The sequence below is a fragment of the Physcomitrium patens genome, chromosome 10 (assembly GCF_059467195.1).
Source record: "Physcomitrium patens ecotype Gransden chromosome 10, ASM5946719v1, whole genome shotgun sequence".
Taxonomy (NCBI): domain Eukaryota; kingdom Viridiplantae; phylum Streptophyta; class Bryopsida; order Funariales; family Funariaceae; genus Physcomitrium; species Physcomitrium patens.
The window spans coordinates 14037501-14057322 of record NC_143419.1 but is presented as its reverse complement, the minus strand read 5'-3'; the positions used below and the strand labels follow the sequence as shown (position 1 = coordinate 14057322).

Genomic DNA, 19822 nt, shown 5'->3' with positions numbered 1-19822 from the left:
AATCAAAGGTTTTGCTGTGATCCAACCCGAGGTACAATTCGCAATCCCATTGTACCCTCTCATTCCTGAATCTGACCCTTGAGTGCATCCTAAACATCTGAGTTCTTAGACACCTGATCAACGAAATTGAGAACATTCCGGCCTCGCTAGCTATATGTTGAGGCCTTTTCACGTGGAAAAACGATGTCTCTTGACCTCTGGAGAATCCTCAGTTCCGAATTGCAACAGTAGCTGCAACTATTTTATCAACTTATTCCGCCATGACAATCCTCCAGGTCACGAACACTCACAACTCCTGAGAGTTGCAGAGGGCCGACTAACAGCGCCAGGGAGATTGAAAGACATTATGTGTCATCTACACCTTTATGCTGGATCGAATTCCAATTGTAGAGACATGACTTTTCGAATTCTTCGATAATCTTAGCAGGCAGTGATCAGTTTGTTATATACAAATTGATTTTCAACACAGAGGGTAGATTTTGTAAAACTGACAATCTTTGAACAATTTCACTGCCAGAATTTCACACATTCATGACGTACGATACCAAACAGCCGTGGTGGCGACGTCTGAGACTCTACCTACCACCCAACCTTGTCTTCGCCGATTATCCCTCCCTCAAGCGCACATGGGAGGGGAGAACTTATGTCGCAGACGTTATCCCTCCCTCGCTCGTTGAATCCAACGGCCGCCTCCTCCCGATCGGATTTCAAGAAGACCCATCCCATTCGAAAATCGCAGGTATTGGCATCTGGGCAATCGGTAAGAGAAGAATCTGGGATCTCGTGACCTTAATGCCAGACATGCTTTTCAATCAGATGTGTCCCAAGGTTTGCATGTCAGCTTACATCGATCCATCTTCGTTTCTGAGGTACGAGTGCCAAGGTGTCGGACATGATGACATTGTGTACATCTTCCAATCTAATGAAGGCCAGGGGATCATCGTTTTGTGCGACTTATCCCAGACACCTCCAGCATGGCAGTGCATTCGCGCAGGTGTTGTGCCGAAGATGGGGTATTCACAGACCCTACAGGGTTGCGTCATCGACCCAAGATTGGACAGTATGATTTGAGATCATCGCTTCGTGTTCGTAGACAAGTTCTCTAGGGTGAAGCAAATTTAAAAACGAAGTTACAAAGTTTATAACTCCCGACGGCAACCGCCACTGGGATACTGGCCAAAGAACCTGTAAGTTTCCAGTGGACTGTCAGGTTTAAGGTGGAGGATGTGCGTTCAACAGACAAGTTCTTTCTTGTTCTCGATCACCTGCGTTGCGTGATGCCCCCCGGAACTCATACAGGGGAGGCCACTCTGCTGCACACAGCACTGAAGATAGACATGGCGGAACTAAGCGGAATTGCAGTGGCCGAGTTCTGGCTCGAATGGAGATCGGTAGCTAGAAACAAAGAGCTCGCGAAAACAACCAGCCCCGCCACGTGAACCATAATAGTTGAGCAACATGGGTAGCCATGTGAAATGAGATAAACTCATATTGGTGAGAACTTTTCATTACACAATTGAACCATAAAATAGGTCCCAGTCTTTATTAAAAATCTGCAGTAATCACTCACAGCTGCCTGTCTTCAATTGACAACGACAACTCACAGATGGATGCAAACAAGACACATGCGATGGCATGAAATCAGAAAGACAATTTATCCTTAACTACAACCTATAAGTGGATATTCCCGACTAAGAGCTGAAAGAGACCAAGCATCTACAGTAAATCTACTTCCTGAAGACCTAAAGATTACAAACCCTGTGGGGTTGGCAAGCTGAAAAAAGCACAAAGAACGCCCCAAGTCTCCTGTGATCTATCAAGCAAGAATGTTTTCCGACTATATCTCAGAAGATAAGAGCTATAAAACAAGAAAAGAAGATAGTAAACATAGAATAGAGAAATGAAGCCAACTTTTGTGAAAAACGGTGCAACTGATATACATGATATCAAAAGGGGTGAGGAAACTGCTAGGTACATCAAAGAGGAGGCACAAAAGTGTTAGAGTCGTTTTCAAGGGGAGACACAATAGAAGGTATATGAGTGTCCTTAGTAGCGATGTCTGCGTGTGGTCCTAAGGCTGCTCGCAACCGCTCATTCTTGGCACATTCTTCCTGTAAAGCAAAAAAGCCCTACTCAATATTCTGCTTAGAGGAGGCTACAAAAACATTCCGGTAATGCAAATTCACATGTGAAAACATGAAAACGATAAGATAACTCGTTCTTCGGATGCTTCAGTACATATAGACTTCAATACGATAGAAATGCTGCACGCCACCGAAGAACTGAAACAATTTTCTCGTTGGTGAGTACTAAGACTCGGCATAAAGCTTTTTATGTCAAATTAAAATCTACAAGGAAAGACTGGATATATAACTTGTATAGATACAGTAGCTTCGCTAGTAATTTGAACATAGATTACCTGGAATTGTTTAACGAGAGAGAAATAGTTTCGCTGGGCCATAACACTTGCCATATGTTTTTCTTTTAGTGCAGTGTATGTATCTTTCTCTGCATCTAATCGCTTTTCCATCTTTAACAATTTCTGCATCATGTCAAATAGGCCATTGTCATTACAACAAAACCTTATTGATAAAAGATGTACTTATGTCTTACAACACGCATTTAGGTGATAAAAAATATGGTCTACATTAGTCTATTCGCCAAAATTGTATGTGTAACAAGACAATTGCAAAAGTACACTTTCAGAAAAGTAATCATCACGAGTCCCTCTCAGAGACAGTGCCCGGGTTGTTACGCCTTTCGTGCGGGTCGGAACTAACTCGAAGAGAAATTTCGCTACGATTCTGACAATGCCAACTGAAGTATGAAGGAAACATGTGATAATACCTGCTTAACTCCCTTCACAATCCCCTCCATTGACTCCACGAACTTGGCACGACCCCCCGGAGTCATCATCGCAGCCTCAAACTGCAACAAATACACGCACATTAGGAAAGAACAATTAAGAACAACGAAGGTGTTCATATGTTAACCAAACATCTTGTTTCTTCCAAATGCAAGACTTACATGTATTTTCATTAAAATTAAAATATTGAAAAGCGTAACACATCGAAGGCAACGTGAGACAAGGACGAACATTCCAATTGAAATAGCTATTAAATCAGAACGTCACTGGCAAATGCAGATTCATTATGCTAAAATGTGCTGGGGGAAAAGAAGGAACCTGGGAATGGATCGAATTGAGTAGAGAAGTCTCCTTCATAGTAAGCTCGTGGACTTCAGCAAGTGCATTATAAGTCGCATAATACTTTCTTGTCTCCCTTAACTTCCGCTGTCGTAATCACATTAGGATCCATGAGAACGGAATAAGCATATAAACCCTAAACCAGGGAACAATCTCGATTTTCTCGGAGAGAATGCCAAATAAGACAAAAAGTAAGAATAATGCTTTTATAAGCAACAGAAAGAAGAGGAAAAAAACATCTAAGCACCTTACCTGTATGTGCAGATACAGCTCCACAAACCGACGTTCATATCTGTATGCTCCAATCCAAAACTCATTCAGTAAAAGATCACTTATGCAACTACCAAGCTGATATTCCACGTTGCTGAGGTTCTACCTGAAAGTTGACCAGAATGAATTGCACACGGGAAAGATGGAGTATATAAGAGACTCCAAACGAAATTGACCCGCACATTCATCTGCAACAGATGAGGTGGAGAAGCTCTATGCAGGTTGCTTTCAATATTTAAAAATAGACGACTGGTTGTAAGGTCCGTTTCAAAGTTTAAAGGTTGCAATTTTCACCATGTAACTACTCGGATACAATAAACTGGAATGAAAAATTGTTCTCTTGCGACTCACTGAATAAGTTCAGATTGTGTTGGAACATCGTCCAATTGCCTTTGCAGAAGAGCAACTTCACTACATTTTTTAGCAAGCTCCTGAAAATAAAAAGGAAAAGAAAACAACAGATTACAAAAACTGGGTTGAGATGCTTGTGATTACCAAGGCCAGAGATACCAACAGAAGTTCGAAATGAAATGCATAACATTATTTGCTAGAAATTCGACGAAAACGTAATATCAAAAGACCGAGGTTCATTGCGAAAGAAAAGAAACGAGATATCTCACTTTTCGAACTGATCTCAGGGTATATAAATCAGCTTCATACATAGCTTCAACATCGGCTTGCTGTTCGGCTTGCTCTGCAAGATTCCGGGATGGATCTTGCAACTGCTTAATTCGACCAACTAGTTCTGCCCTCTTCTTTTTACAGCTTGCTCGGAATTCACTTTCCATGATTTCAAGATTCTGACCACACGCACAGCCTATGTGTGAAATTAAAAAATTCAAAAGACCAGCCTATTGGCTAACAAAGACCAGCCTTGTTAAGTGACAACAACTGAGTTACCAGCTGTAGAAATATAACAGCAAACTTAAGAAGAGGTGAAAGATGATTACTGGATTTCACAACGAAATAATATTGAAAACGCCAAATCCCAGTAGAACAGGTGGTACAATGGGATACCTTCGTTTGCTGTAGTAAAGAAATCATATCTGTAACCACTTGCCCTGAACCCGCATCTTCGACAGCCCGCTGTAATTCTGTTCTCTCTGCAACGAGTTCTTTCCAATGCTCCTCCTGCCCTCCTAAAAAGGGCCCAGGTGCATAATGCACACAAGCAAGGAGATTTCTCGATCAAAACTATGTACTTGAACCACGGTGCAAAATAATGATCTTTTATTCATGAGCAGAACCTTATGTAGAAACCCCTATAAAACTTACAGGCAGGAAGTTACGCGAACAGCAAATTCAGAATTAATGTGTGGAATATGGAGCAATCGTAACAATTAATTGATATAATAGTAAATAATTAAGAATATACAACTGATTGAAAATCACCTGGTTTTTTATTAAGAGCTCAATCTCTTCAACACCAACGGCAACAGAATTTTTCTTAGTTTGCAGTTGTTCCAACCTTACTTTTTGAGAGTTCATCTGCTTCTGAAGGGCTGCAGTCTAAAGCAGACAAGCAACAATTAATTACAAAATTAAAGATTATTGTCTCATTGTGGATAGGTGTACATGGCTCCTAAACAGGCTTAAAAGGTACGTCTATAAACCATGGTTAGTTGTCAGCTAGTCCAATATTGCTCATGGCCATTCTAACAAAATAAACTGCATGCAATGGCGTATAGTAATTTATGAAAACTTCAGTTAAAAATTATTCAACAGCATTGTAAGCCGATCTCTTAGACAATGTAACTACGATATGACAATCCAATGAAGCTAATATGCAGTGGGGCATGCCTGTTGCTGTAAAGAGGTAATAGAATGAATATCTTCAATCTCCGAAGGCAGAATAGTGGTATCATCCAATGAAACTTCCAGAAGACGAGCACTGCATGACAGTACTAGGCACTCTTAGAAGCAACTCTGCTGTAATCACTGCAGAGCGAACTCTTAAAAATATTATTGAAGAAAATGACAGACCACATACTAGTGCCTACGAACTGGATGAAGCTGGTAATGGTACAGAGCCCTGCTACATCTGAACACCACTCTAAAAAATAAAAAATAAAAAATACCCTTCCTTGTAGCACAAGCCCGCTACTAGCTCCGCAAAAGCAATTCTGCAATTAAGTTCGGTAAACCTCGTTGTAGATAAGTCCATGCAGCCCTCAATGACGGGCTTATGGCTGGAGATGTAATATGTTAATTGCAGCATCTCAAATAAAATTCGGAATGTGATAAAGGCGTAATCTTACCTGGTCTGCATGTATTGCTGGTGAATAAAATCTGCTTTTGAAGTCTGCTTTGCAAATTTTACCCTATCCTGCAACTAAATTCTGATTAGTTTCTAATGGAGACCCAGGTGTCTATTGTGAAGAATGAAAGAACGAAAAGTTTCGAGGGTCGAAAGAGTCAAGGGAATAGGAAACAAAATAATAGGTTCGGACGGTTATGATCCCGTTGAACTGCAAAATGATGATGACGGCAATAAGGATTGAAGAAACAACCTTGCAAATATCATTACCCTAAACAAATGCTAAAGAAAGATGTAAGCGCAAGTAAAGCCCAACCAGGTGAATATGTTCATCAGCAGCTTCTCCAGGGAGCTTGTAGTGCTGCTGAAACTTCCAGAGAGAATATTTTCTTAGCTGTCAAACAACAATATTTGCGGTCAGATAAATGAGTTGATACAACAACTGTTTTTACCAGAAACCTCAGATTCGCACAGAATCCGCAGTAAAAGCTAATTGAAGCAAAAACAATATAAAATCTATTAAAAGTGCCATGCCATTTCCTTACAATATTCAGACTTTATCCCTAAAATATATGTATCCAATATGATTCACTGAGGTCACCAGATCTCTATCTCAAACCCTCGTTCACTCTCTCACACAATCACACACACACACACACACACTCACACTACATGTAGAGGTGTAAAACCTGAAAAGACGTAATAGCAATACATTAATCCCCGAACCCTGAACCCTGGACTGGACTGGACTTACCTGATCACCAGACTCTTCTCTGTTCTGTAAAACCCGTTTCACCAACCATTGAACCACTAACAAAACAGCGGGATAATCAAGACCTTGAATTTGGTGTGCTTGAAGAGGATAAGGGCATCCCATGCGTTGTAATGCCTCCTCAATTGCCTCCCCAACCTTGCTGCACATCAGCAGAAGAGCCTAAGAGCTCTAGCTACAGATCCATGATAATAGCAAAGTTCTTACGAGGAAAATGAGAATACTCCAGAGTGAAATACCACCAAAACCATGTATAGAATTAAAGGGTAGAGTCTAGAGATGTATATATCATCACGGTGTCAGGACTTGAAAGTAATCGTTTACAGCACATGACGAGGCATAGAATACGATTTCTAAACTCCAGTCTCGTCACCCTTCATGCAATTACAAATCCAGAGCGTCGTCAACTCATTCCCCGTCTAGAATCACTTAAATGGAGAAAGAGAATATTTTCAAAAAAAAAAATCATAGTTTGTGCGAATACAAGATGACGAAGATGATCCAATGTTATTTAATTTTCTGCAGCATAACCCTCTCGTGTACCTATTCTATGCGACACGAATCCACAAAGTGCACAAACTGTTCGATGATCCAATTCTTACATCTTATAACCAAGGGTGGCATCGTCATCGTAGAGAACATCGAAATCCACATCCACATTACTTGCTGCGATAGCCCATGCCAATCCTCCTGTGAGGATATCGAACGGCGAGAGTGTCGATATCTGAGCCCTAAAGTATCCTCCAGAGAGCAATAACTCCGCAATCTCCCGCAGGAGCTCAGCTCTCTCCTTATCCTGCTCCATCTCCGCCATCACCCCACCATTTTACACCAAAATTTAATCACAAGCCAGGGGAAAAGCAAGGGAGAAAAAGCGCAAACGCATAGAAGACCAAATGGACAATCGCGAAGGCCAAGCCTCAGAGTGCTAGGGTTCCGATCCAATTCATGGCTCCGATGCCATCGCCATAACCATACAGAAGGGAAGCTCGAGACTGAATGAAGCAGGGACGACGTGGACAAAATGGATGAACACGGACCGAATCCCTGTGGAGGCGCTCGCGACGTTCATCCACTGCGCTCACTCCAAGTCTAGGATACCCGCTGTTGTCCCAGGTATCAGCTGTGTGTGATACCCTTCGATGGGCTTCAAAACTTTCTAAATCGGCGGGTATCTCACATTTCAAGACTTTCTACATCATGTAGATACCCCAAGAAAATACTATTTTAAATAACATTTCGATTTCTGCATTAAATATGGAACACTTCAATATCAAATACGAAATTTACTGAAAATAAAAATAATTTGACATCAATCAACAACAATTTTTTATAAATACTAGACATTAAATTGCAAATTCTGTCAAATAGAATAGGATATAATTGAGGATTTAATAGTTTCTAAGTAAACACCTTTTTTTCTCATTTATCAACAAATTGTTGCAATTTCTAAAGGATAATTATCTAAGTATTTTAGTCATTAATATTATACTATTCATATATTATCAGTCCTAAATTTAAGTATTTAAAATTCTTGGAGAACCATTAAGTAGACACCTCTTTTTTAGTACATGGATTCAGCTCTTTGCCAAGCATCCTTCCATACACACAATAAAATTCTTATTTATATTAAAATATTTTAGGATGAATTTATACAAAAATATTTTTGTGCAATAGTTTGTGATAATATTATTTTTTATTTTTCAAATTAAAATTTTTAAAAAAACATAGTATACTTAAAGTAATTTTCTCATTCCCTTTAAAAAGCTTGTTAATTGTGATTTAGGAATTTTTTTCCTACAAATTTATTTTAAAACTATTAATATAAATAAGAGTTTTCTTATGTATATGCAAAGATAAATTGCATAAACGAGAGGAGAAGGCTATCTATGTAATAAAAGAAGGGTGTCTATCTAGAAATTTTCTATATTCAATAATTGCACTTAATAATTAGCATACAAAAAACATCAAAGTTGCTCAAATCAAGAAAATCTTCAAACAATACAAAAAAACATCAAAGTTGCTCAAATTAAGAAAATCTTCAAACAATACAAAAACTAATAAAAAAATTAGAAAAATTATATTCTTTGAATTAATAATTTAAATATATATAAGTAAAAAAAAATTAATAAAAATAGTAGCTAATAAAAATCATGGTCTTTTATTGAATTTTTAAAACCTACTAATACTTTAAAAATATTTGATTTTAAAATTAAAAAAATAAAAATAAAAATAATTTTTTAAAATTTTGATCTTTTAAACTTAATGACACATAAATTTTGTTGTACTTGAATTTTATTCTTTACAAAAAATTTATATATATATATATATATATATATACATAGATACATATAGATATTGAATACATTAAAGTTACATCAATTATAGCAATTAAAATAGGTCTCACTATTCAAGAATATTAATTTCTAGCAAGATCTTCATATATTGGTATAATCCACACCAATTATGATTTGGAATAAATAGTATAGATTGTACTATATTCATACTTTTCTAAATAGTGTGAATTAGAAGTAAATATTTCAAGTCAATTACCGCATTATTAAAGCCATCTTTCAAAATTTTGCTATAATACAAGACAATTACAATATAAATTGCAACTATTAAAAAAAACCAATCTACTGAGTTATCAAATGTCACTTTATTCAACCATGTAAAATACAATACACATATAATAGAAATGGCTGCCTACCATACATTTGAATCAATTGACCTAACTATACATGAAATAGTATAGACCATATTACTTTCGTATCTATATTATTTTCCAATCTAAACTAATTATTATAGTTGGTATAGTACTTCTATATTTTAAAAGGTTTATTTTCAAATAATTTTTTTTTATGATGTTATGCTTAGCAACATCAATTCTTTTGTCATTGTAACTACAATATTGTTTGACATCAAAGACAACAAGAAGGTGTTCTATTATGAATACAAGAAGATCCGCTTCAATTGTGAAATTAAATATGGACCTCCTAAAGATCCACACCACCCTTGGTAGTTCCATCCAATTGAGAAATGGACTACATTTGTAGTGCAATCCAAAGTGTAGTGATAAATTTGCCACAAACAACAACCTCACATGGAGGGTTGTTCCATGTTAGATATATTGTATTTAGAAATATATACAATAGGATTTTTATCCAATCTTATTGTGATATTTCTTCAATTTCCTTGTCACAAAAAGAAAAAATAATATGGAGATTTTAGTAGCTCAATAGGGTCATAATAAGAACATAAAAATTAACAAACTTCTTACATTGGTACTATAGATGTAGAAGACTTCTTGCACTATAGAGGATTTAAGTACTTATAGGCATATTCAAATCACTCTCCAAAATTTTCTTATATTTTTTGATATCTTTAATATTATGTTTAGATACTTTGAAGTAGTTTTAGACTTGAATCATTTTTAATAATTGAAAATTCTTGTGTTACCTCATTGTACATCAATAATATAATGCCCATCTTTAGAGTCACTTACTTTATCCATTGAGACAAATCTTTAGTTTAAATTCTTTTTGTAAGTGAAGTATGTGAGGCTGCTTTGACGGTATTGGATTTGACATCATACTATAGTCTATAAGTATCTGCATACTATTCATACATTTCCTGTGAATTGAATGTTTGCTTTCTCTGTGTCTTATATTATTTTCAATAAAGACTGCCAATTCTTAGGAGCTTTTCACTTATGATCTTATGTTTAATGTATGTGTTTGAATGATTATTTCTAGATCATATTGATTTCAATTATTCTTTATTGAAACTCTTCTTTTTTGAACTAAAAGCAAATCCACCTAACAAATCCTTTGTCTTGACTTTTGAAAGATATAGAAGCAATTTTAATTTAATTTAGATTAGTCTATTCAATAAGAAGTTATCACACTATCAAAAATAAAATAAAATAATCAGCATAGGATAGACTATTGAGATCAATGTGAAATAAAATAAAATTTATTATATATATAAAATTAGATTTGTTGTATAGATATAGATTAAAAAAAGATGAAAATGCTTCTTTAATTAAAAAAATACTAAACATGGTATCAGAGTTTGGTTAGAAGAAGCCCATCAATCATTGAGAGTATATAGACTAACAATCTTATTACTATGAAACCATGTCTTTATAGGTTTTATTCAAGAAGTAAAAGCCATTAGAGGAGGTAAGATCTTTGTTAGAATTAGAAGATAAGAATACTTATCTACAACATTGACAAACTATTGTAAAAAAAAAAATGGATTTAAAAGACAATTGACGCAAGCTAGAACTGTTGCTCAAAATGGTGTAGTAGAAAGAAGAAATAGAGCAATTATTAAAAAAGCAAGAAGTTTACAATATGAAGCAAAATTACCTATATAATTTTGGCCAAAAGTAGTAAAGTTAGCAAATTATCTTATAAATAAAAGATCTAGAAGGGCTAATGGAGGAGAAACACTAAAAAAAAAGATAGACAAAGAAGAAACCATAAGTTCATCATTTAAGAATTATAGGAAGCTTGGCATATATACATGTTCCTAAAGAAGAGAGATCAAAATTTCAATCAAAAATGTTAAAGTGTATCATGTTTGGATATGACAAAAGGAATAAAGTGTATAGATTATACCATTTACAGAAAGGGAAATAAAAAAATCTTCTCAGAAGAGATGTGATATTTAATAAATCCAAAATTGGATTTGAATTTATAAAAATAGATAATATGATTGAAACCAGTACAAAGTCAATCAAAATTCCAATAGTAAATATTTAAAATCATGATTTATATGACATAGCTGATCAAATGATTGATCAAGAACACATTGATCAAAAAGTAACTCAACAAGGAGAGTATAATTTTTTCTTCAAAACAAAATGAAAATAATACCAAAATTGGGATACGAAATGAATATTTTGAACCTCCACAAGACAAAACAGTTTGCAATGAAGTTAATGATGAAGATAATCCATTAGCAATTACAAAAGGTAACATTTTTAATAATAATGTTCAGAGAAAATGGAAACCTAGTCATGATATTAGAGAAATAAATCTGAAAAAATCAAAAAGAATTAAGAAACCAAATACAAGATTACAAGAGTATATTTGGACAGTATTTAGGAGTTGAGTTTGTATTTACTAAACAAGAAATCTAGATGCATTAGACACAATATATTATGAAATTATTGGAATAGTTTGGAATGGAAAATTCAAAATTTGTATGTATACCAATGCACTCAAGAATAAAACTTGAAAAGGACATGAAGTCCCCACTATTTGATGCTGCTTATTATTGATCCTTGATTGGGAGTTTAATTCATCTACAGATAACCAGATTTGATATAGTATTTGCAATATACTATTGCTCAAGATACATGAATCAACCGCAAGAAGCACAACTTATGGCAGCCAAAAATATTTTAAAATATCTTAAAGGAACAATGAATCATAGAATATTGTTTCAAGCTGATGGTGAAGGAGATTTATAAACTTATGCTGATGCAAATTTTAAAAAATTAGTAACAGGGTTGTTACATAAATTCGGATTATCACTTGTTCATTGGAGTAGTAACTTACAAGAAACTGTTGCATTATCGACAACCAAAGCAAAATACAGTTCAGTATGACGGGGTTCCACTACCCCATCATAGGGTGGACAGTCGACATAAACATGAGATAAAATAAGAATTTTCTCCATGTGAAAATCGGATTTGTTGTATAAATATAGTTCACTAAGAAGGTGAAAATACTTCATCGATAGAAAATACTCAGCATTGAATTCCTTTGTTTAATGCCTGGAAAGAATACTTCACGGGAAGTTCTCTTCCGGAGATCAAGACGGGAATAGAATCTTTCACTTCATAAGATGCAGGGTGCTCAAATCATGTAACAATAAATAAATGGATGAGTGCTAGACAAGGGTGTGCATGAATACTTTGAATGATCGGAAGTCATCTCAAGGCGTTGCTGTAGTTTGTAAGACAAGATGGTATCAATTGACGTCCCATTGTAGACGTACCATAGAGCATCATAAGCTTAAGATCGAAGCATTAATGTATATATTCGAGTCACCCGCAAGGTCCGGGTTAATTGTTCACAAGTTTTAGGTTGTATACACGCAATACAAAATGTGCTCATTGATGTTCAATGGACTACGTGTTAAATTTTGGTATACATGTATCGTTTGCTCGCAAATTTGCGAGGTCTCAAAGTCCCAAAGCACAGCGCAGTGAGACCCCTGCAAATCTCAAAGGGTAAACCCCAACGAGGACGGCAGCAAGGATCTCATGGTTCAAACCGTCACCTCCATCTGCCATGAAGCTAGACACGTAGCTTTAATTGGATAGCGTGAGAAAAAAAAACTCCCTGTAACACCCTCACCAGAAGAAAAATAAATTTAACAGGTGCACGACAAGATATGATCAGTCAAGTACTCATGAGCTTTTGTTTCCAATGGATACTTTGTAAACATGGATATGTTACAACTGTTCATAGTGGCAAAACAGCCATGAACAGATTTCTCAGCTCTCAAGCTGATGAACCTTCACTTTTAGAAAACCAGCGACCATTTTGTCACAGATCTTAATTTATCATGTGCTGTTACCGCACGAGGTTCAGTATGACGGGGTAGTGGAACCTCGTACCTCTTTTAAGAAAACTGAATTACTCTACACATTAAGATGTTACAACTGTTTGATTCTCCTGGTCAGCAAGAAGACCACATGCGGATTAAAATAACAGATTTATGTATTCTGACCTTGTTTCGGACTTATAGATCAAACGACGCTAGGTTGGAGAGGAGCCAACCCTTGAGAGCTTAGACTTCAAGTCAATCTCGAGTGCAGCGTCCGGGAATCACCACAAGAGTTTTCATAAGGAAGAAATGAGCAGTCCTTAAACTCCTCCATATCCACCACAACTTCGTTTATGAATGCTGTGACGATCTTGTCGTCAGCATCACCACATCTGCTTCTGTCGTTTACATTCCGCTCGCAAGAGCCAGGGAGTGAGTGGTCTCTCCCGCTGCCAGATTCCACACTCAAGGGAAGATCTCCGGAACCTCGATGTCGAAACAGCAGTCGTTCGTGATCGATCAAAGATGAAGACGAGTCGGTTCCCCTACGGCTCGATACTGACGACAGGTAGGGGAATGCTTGTTGTTGAAAATTCGACATATTGAAGGTGGCCTCTGGCTTCTTGGGTGCCTTGATAAAGTCGTCTCTGAAAGCGAAATCAGACATGCCAGGGTTCTGCACTATCACCAACATTGGTCTGTGGGTACCTCCATTTTTAGAGATAGAGGTTGGCTGCAGGATGCAACAAAAGCTGTCAGACATTGCTCAAAATACATGACAGCATGATTCCTCAAATATTTATACCAACGTTGCAAGGAAACCTCGTCGCAACTCAAGAGAGGATCTTTGTATCTGTACAAAATGCACCAAATGCACCAGAACGTACACTATGCGGTAAAAATATGTCAGTTTAAAACGAATACATAGGGCTCATAAAATCTCAATACACTGTGGTTGTTTGATTCCCTGATTTATGAGTTATCCTAATTTCCTTCGATTAGGTTTCTCAAAATTAGGTCTTCATAGTATGAGAGGAAGAGGAAGCAGCCCAGCAAAGAAAGAGAAGCTCACCACACCAATGTGCCATTCTTTTTCGTCCAAGTTGTTAAATTGCTTTTCATTAATTTCCTGCCAACACCATTATAAAGTCTTTGGTTTACTTTCCACTAACCACTTTACTGGAGGAATCCAAGGACGCCCATGAAAACTAAAATATTTCACATGTCCAGCAAATTAAGACAATAAAATGACTTACCACACTATAAATTGGAGGCAAAATGCGTTGACCAGAGGAGAGCTGAGTTGGAATCACAGTAAAAAATGGGGTCAGCTCTCTAGATCTGAAGGTCCACCTGCAAACAGTATTTGAAGAACAGCGTGACCATCAACGTGGAAATGCATCATATGAACTCCCAAAGTACTTTAAGTTTGCTTCAAAAATGTCTCAGGGCACAAGTAGCTTCATTGATTGCACATGTTTTTTTTGAGTACTAACCCGATGTAGGAAAAGAGACCCATCTCTGCCAACTCGCGAACAAGCAGGCGCATCCAATACTCGTAAGCCATGCCATCATCCCGTGCATGCATCTGTTCATGACAAGGAAACTTAGACATCAAAACTCATTCCACAGACAGCGATTGGATCAAAGCAACTTCAATGCATTAATTTTAAGCTTCCTAGTTTACAACGTTGAGTGGAATACCATATTTTGACAAAAACTAGGCTACGCAGCCTATTCGAAAAACAATGCACTTTCGAATGAAGATTACCCAAAATTCAAAATGCTCACCAGAATTTCAGCGGCTGCGATCGCCAGCATTGCACGCTGAAACCTCCTGCAGAAGCAGAGCAAAATACACTTTAAGGTCAGCTCCAATTTACTCTAGAAGTCGGAGGAGCAGACCGAGACCTACAATCGATCCAGGAAATTAAGACTAATATTCCTCTGATTATAGAAATGATCAATGATCATTTCAAGGCTTACTTGAACATAATGTACTTGATGTAAACAGCATTGTGCATCATGTGAACACCCTCCTGCTGAATCTGCTGTAGCTGTTCTCTTAGTGCTGAAAGGTTACGGGCAACGTGTACCATTATGACATAAAGAAGCAATCCATAAATTAGCACCACCAAAATCTGCAGACCCCAAGAACAAGGGAGTTAACTTGCCTACATACATAAATCGATTGCCCAAATATTTGCACATCACCAAACACGAGAGCTGGTATGACCACCCAATAAACTGACCACGTTTTTAGTCCATCACAAAACACCAAAACCTAATAGGGATAGAGTCATTGTTGGACAATTTCATAAATTATGGTGTTTTCGTATGCAGAACAACGCCATACATTACCACAACACGCGTTATATCATGGACCCGAGTCACCCGACATAATCAGAACTCAAGAACCACGGAAAAAGAGACCTGTTAACTTCGCTTGGATTCTTTCAACAATGCTTCCTGTAATTCTTGCAACCGCCATGAATCCAGCATGTTCATGAAGTTTTTAAACTAATCAAAAAAGTCTATCTACTTTCTTCTTAAATAACGGTTTAAAAAAGGAGGCAAAATCAATAATGGGAGTAGGTGGTACTCACGGCAAATTGAGGAATGGCCGCCTTGTAACCAGTCAGGGTCAAGTACAAAAGTGAGGCAAGGCCAGCAATGTTCCGGCGCTCTGACACGCTAAGATGCTCGTGCATAGTGCAGTACCCATGAGCAATAAAAAGGAAGGCAGTAAAGCACGCAGTCTCGAAGAAAATCCGCGACACGAAAACTCCAAAGGCTACCCAGAATGAGCAGATGCTCAAGTTCAGGCACGAATACCTACAGAAAAATTTATGAATCAAAACAGTATAGAGCAGCTGTGGTTCTAGAATTTTCCCAGGTAGCACATGGTCTCACAAATTGAAGAATCAGGTGGATGCTTTTAAAGAATCTGAGAACAGTAATATTACATGTTAAGACTATCTAAGTGACCAAGAAAGATACCAGAATACGAAGGAGAGGCTGAGGACAAGCGCCTTGAGCACTGGAACAACCGTCAAGCTCCGTTGCAAATTGCTAGACTGCGATTCCAACAGTCACCGTCTGGTCAATTGCTGCCTCTCATGCGTCTTAAATAACAAGTAAACATAGTACCGCACCCGCCAATCATTGTATAGTCATTCAGAAACTGTTTTCAATGATCTAAACTCTACAAGAATCCTTAGCTAGCTTGAAGGCATCCTTTGAATTGCACGTTTCCGAAGTGAGCCGCCAAGAGTTGCATCTTAACGACAAGCATACCTATGATTGATGATCTACAGCTAATAAACCATGAGAATATCTAATTCCAGGGCTAGATTGGAAGTCAATAGTACAGCGAGCGCAAACTTGATTATCCAACGCGCTCATAAACTTCGAAAGAAAGCGGCAAAAAGATGCAATATAAACCAATCTTCTCTAGCTTGACATCACTCCTCAATCAATCGGGCTTTTCTAGCACTTCCTGCTATACTATCCCGCACTTCTATAAACCCTCCTTTCTCGCTCATTCCGGAAGCTTGAATTATTTTTAAAAAAAAACTAAAACCTCAAGAACATAACACAGCAAAAACAAATTACCCTTTCACAATCACTTCACTCCGCAGCTACACAGGAGATGAGGAATCCAATCTCGCCAAATCAAAACACACTCAAGGTGTGAAGGAGTGACTATTCTTGAATTCTTTTGTTGTGTTCCAGATTTCAAGGTGGGCCACTTTTTATCCAAAGGAATCCGTCAGTGGTTTCGAATTAGTACCTGCCATCGCCGTTGAGTCCAAGTGTGGAGAGTCCACACAAATATTAGGACCATCCATGTAGCCAAGAGGCCTAAGAAGAGATGAGGCAGATGCTTATACGACTCCTCCCACTCACTGGGGTTGGTGATCACAGGACTCGGCACTTGCTCAATGGTAGAATCCATCGTTTATGGGGTTTGCGAGCAGCGCAACCACCTCAACTCCCCAACCTCACAAGAAATTTAATATTGTAAGCTCCGCGCTATAACGTCGCCCAGAGATCCATGTTGCGAGGCCTCACCAGGCTTCGCTGCATCTCTTTGTTCCACAACGATGATCTGTATACCGAAGTGGAGCTGCGCCTCTTGTACTACAAAGAAATGTTTGTGCCGTTAGCTTCCAAGTCTCCGCAGAAATTGGTGACAGATTATCGACGACTAGTTCAGTATGCCGCTTCTCAGGGGAGCCAAAAACGAGCTTCTCGGGTCCCTATCCGCACAGTCGGCAATCTTATCACCCCCTCGTAATATTACCCAACCCTTGTACGCGTTTCACAACACAACGATTCCTCGTAAATCTGAAGTTCTTCAAGGAGAGAGAGATTTGGTAAGGGGCATGTTGAATGGAAAATTATAAGGTCACGATAATATCGGCAGTGCGCAATTGGTTACTTCTTGAAACTTAACATTCTTCAGCCCTGCAAACCGAAGTCGATGATTAAATCCGTGAACCACCCAATAAATTCAGACTGAGGTTTTCCTCTTCCTCTTCCTCTCTTCCTTCTCAACTTCGTTCAATTCCCACACCATCAATAAATCCCTCCCACAAGAAACTATCTCCCCGCTAATTTCAACAACAAACAATCCCGAAGAAGACTCGCACACACCCTCTCTATAGCGTCTCAAATTTCAAGCATGTCACCACAGAACAAGAATGAAACATGTAGACACGACGATGATGCAGCCAGACTGACTGTTCCGATTCAAAGGATTGCCCGCATACACAAGCTTGGAAAACGAAGCAAGATATCGACAGGTTACCTGTCAATCCATACTTACACAAAGGCATCTTCCATATTTAACTTCTCAATCTCAGCAAAGAGAGCTGGAAATTGGATAGTAATGAGCTTCCAACCAGAGCAACTCCAGATATGAGTGATGAGGAAATACCGCACCTGTGTCGTTCTTGTGCAGCACTCGCCTCGAGGACTCAAACGAATTTAACTATAGGTCCTCCTGACGAGCTTCATTCCCTGTTCCTTCGCGGACACTCAGAAATAGTAATTACATCCTTGACGGTATTCCCCTTCATCGACACAGCCTTTACCGACTTGCTCTGCAGGAATCAATGCTACACGAAATCTTCGCGAATGCCCCGATCATCACGGTTAAGCCATTCCCATATTCCACAACAATTTCTCACCAATTTCACCGGAACTCTCAAGTGACAATCTGCTTGCTTTATCAACAAAACAATCTTACATGCACGACCATACTTCGGCACCGTGAGCTCCGGAACTGGATCCTTGGTGCGAAACGTAGTCGATGAAGTTAAACCAACTCCTCTACGACTACAATATGAAACTCATCAGCAAGAGCTACAGAACAATAAACTGGACTAGCCATAATGAATTGAGATTTGCTGCGACATGATTGTGGCATGACTCCTCCTTCAACTCCACAGGGTAACAAGTCTTTATCAATGTGAATTCTTTTCCACAGTAGTCGTCAAACTCAGGACAGATAATCGATGTGTAAAATGAATGAAAGGGAAACCGATCCATTTGCTAAATTTCTATGACTTCGCTGGAGTCCATTCGAAGACCAATGGGGTCGCCACACTGACCACAAACTGGACAAAATTAATATATCGACCATAAAATTGCCCTAGATCCAGAGATGGAGATTCCGATGATCGATAGTACAACTTTAAAGATACCATTTCAATATACACCTTTCTTTCTCTTTATGTATGTATGTATATATATATATATATATATATAGACGTATCGCAAAAAGCTCTAGAACACCGCCGCCGGCAACAGGACGCCACCGTGCAGAGCTTCCACTCATCAGCCTCAGCACCACGAAGACGGCAATGCACCTGCTTGTCACTAAGCTCACAATACAACCCGAATCCTACCAAATCAAAATTGGGTTTCCGCGTTCATCGTCCCATGAACCAGCCGAACCCAACAAAAAACAACAACAAAAACATTCACGCCCTGTTCGAAACCCAGCTTAACTGCGCGAAGAAATCATCGCTTCAGAGTTGAAGCCCACGAGATTGTCACTCGCAGACTCAATCATCAACAAGTCCCAAAGGGGGTGACCGACCACACACGCCTCGTGTTCCCCCCCTCCCCCCACCCACATTGCTTTCGTAGCTCAGGAGAAAGCTTGATTGCGAAACTGGCTCATCCATCTCCGCCTGCAATCTGAATCCGCCCTCCTGCTGCTGATCCATGAGCTTTGAGACACAGCGTCCACTTCGACGTGATGCTTCAATGCGAGCTCGGGAATGGGGGCCACCGGCCGACACCCGCCAGCCGAATATCATTCGTTCATATGTTATTCATACATCCAACTTCGTGCATCCACCGCCCCGGGTTCATTCAAATAATCGTGCTCTTATTCACTCATGCATTCATCCACTATTTCCTTCACGCTACAAATACATTCATTCATCTTAGTCCATGAAAGCCACTAAAGCTTTGTTGTATTCTCCACGGTTACCAAGGCACGAAAAAAGTTGTATCTTATTATAAGAAAAATGCATGTATACTCCAAAATATTGTCCATGGTAAAAATTATAAACATATTCAAACCATGTTTTCTAAATAATGTTTTTAATTGAACGACACAAGTATTTTTTTAAATAATCTAAAAATATATATAGAGAGAGAGTGATAAATATATATAGATGGTATTTCTATTTTTTAATTGAATAATAGCTGATTCTCTTCTTCAATTTATGTC

The 19822-nt window shown here is 38.2% G+C and overlaps 2 protein-coding genes across 4 annotated transcripts; both read right to left on the bottom strand.

Moving 5' to 3' along the window:
- Positions 1-1516: 1516 nt before the first annotated feature.
- Positions 1517-7467, bottom strand: LOC112288065 (uncharacterized). Its single transcript, XM_024531874.3, has 14 exons — positions 7107-7467; positions 6487-6646; positions 6049-6126; positions 5734-5801; positions 5276-5366; positions 4868-4984; positions 4493-4606; positions 4096-4275; positions 3827-3906; positions 3458-3497; positions 3185-3292; positions 2848-2928; positions 2420-2542; positions 1517-2111 (listed from the first exon to the last, which is right to left on the bottom strand). Exons 1-14 carry the CDS (start codon positions 7316-7318, stop codon positions 1977-1979), a joined length of 1587 nt encoding a protein of 528 aa, XP_024387642.1. The 5' UTR covers positions 7319-7467; the 3' UTR covers positions 1517-1976.
- A 5472-nt stretch (positions 7468-12939) lies between these two features.
- Positions 12940-19269, bottom strand: LOC112287236 (uncharacterized). 3 transcript variants are annotated; one of them, XM_024530054.3, is made up of 10 exons: positions 18019-19269; positions 16865-17541; positions 16072-16148; positions 15678-15906; positions 15058-15212; positions 14863-14908; positions 14568-14659; positions 14328-14424; positions 14144-14200; positions 12940-13804 (listed from the first exon to the last, which is right to left on the bottom strand). In XM_024530054.3, the coding sequence occupies exons 2-10, from the start codon at positions 17027-17029 to the stop codon at positions 13322-13324; spliced, it is 1401 nt and encodes a 466-aa protein (XP_024385822.1). In that variant the 5' UTR covers positions 17030-17541; positions 18019-19269; the 3' UTR covers positions 12940-13321. The 3 variants fall into 3 exon arrangements, with proteins under 3 accessions (XP_024385822.1, XP_090109941.1, XP_090109942.1); XM_090253815.1 differs by having other exon boundaries at positions 17885-18460; XM_090253816.1 differs by having other exon boundaries at positions 17903-18034.
- Positions 19270-19822: the final 553 nt, after the last annotated feature.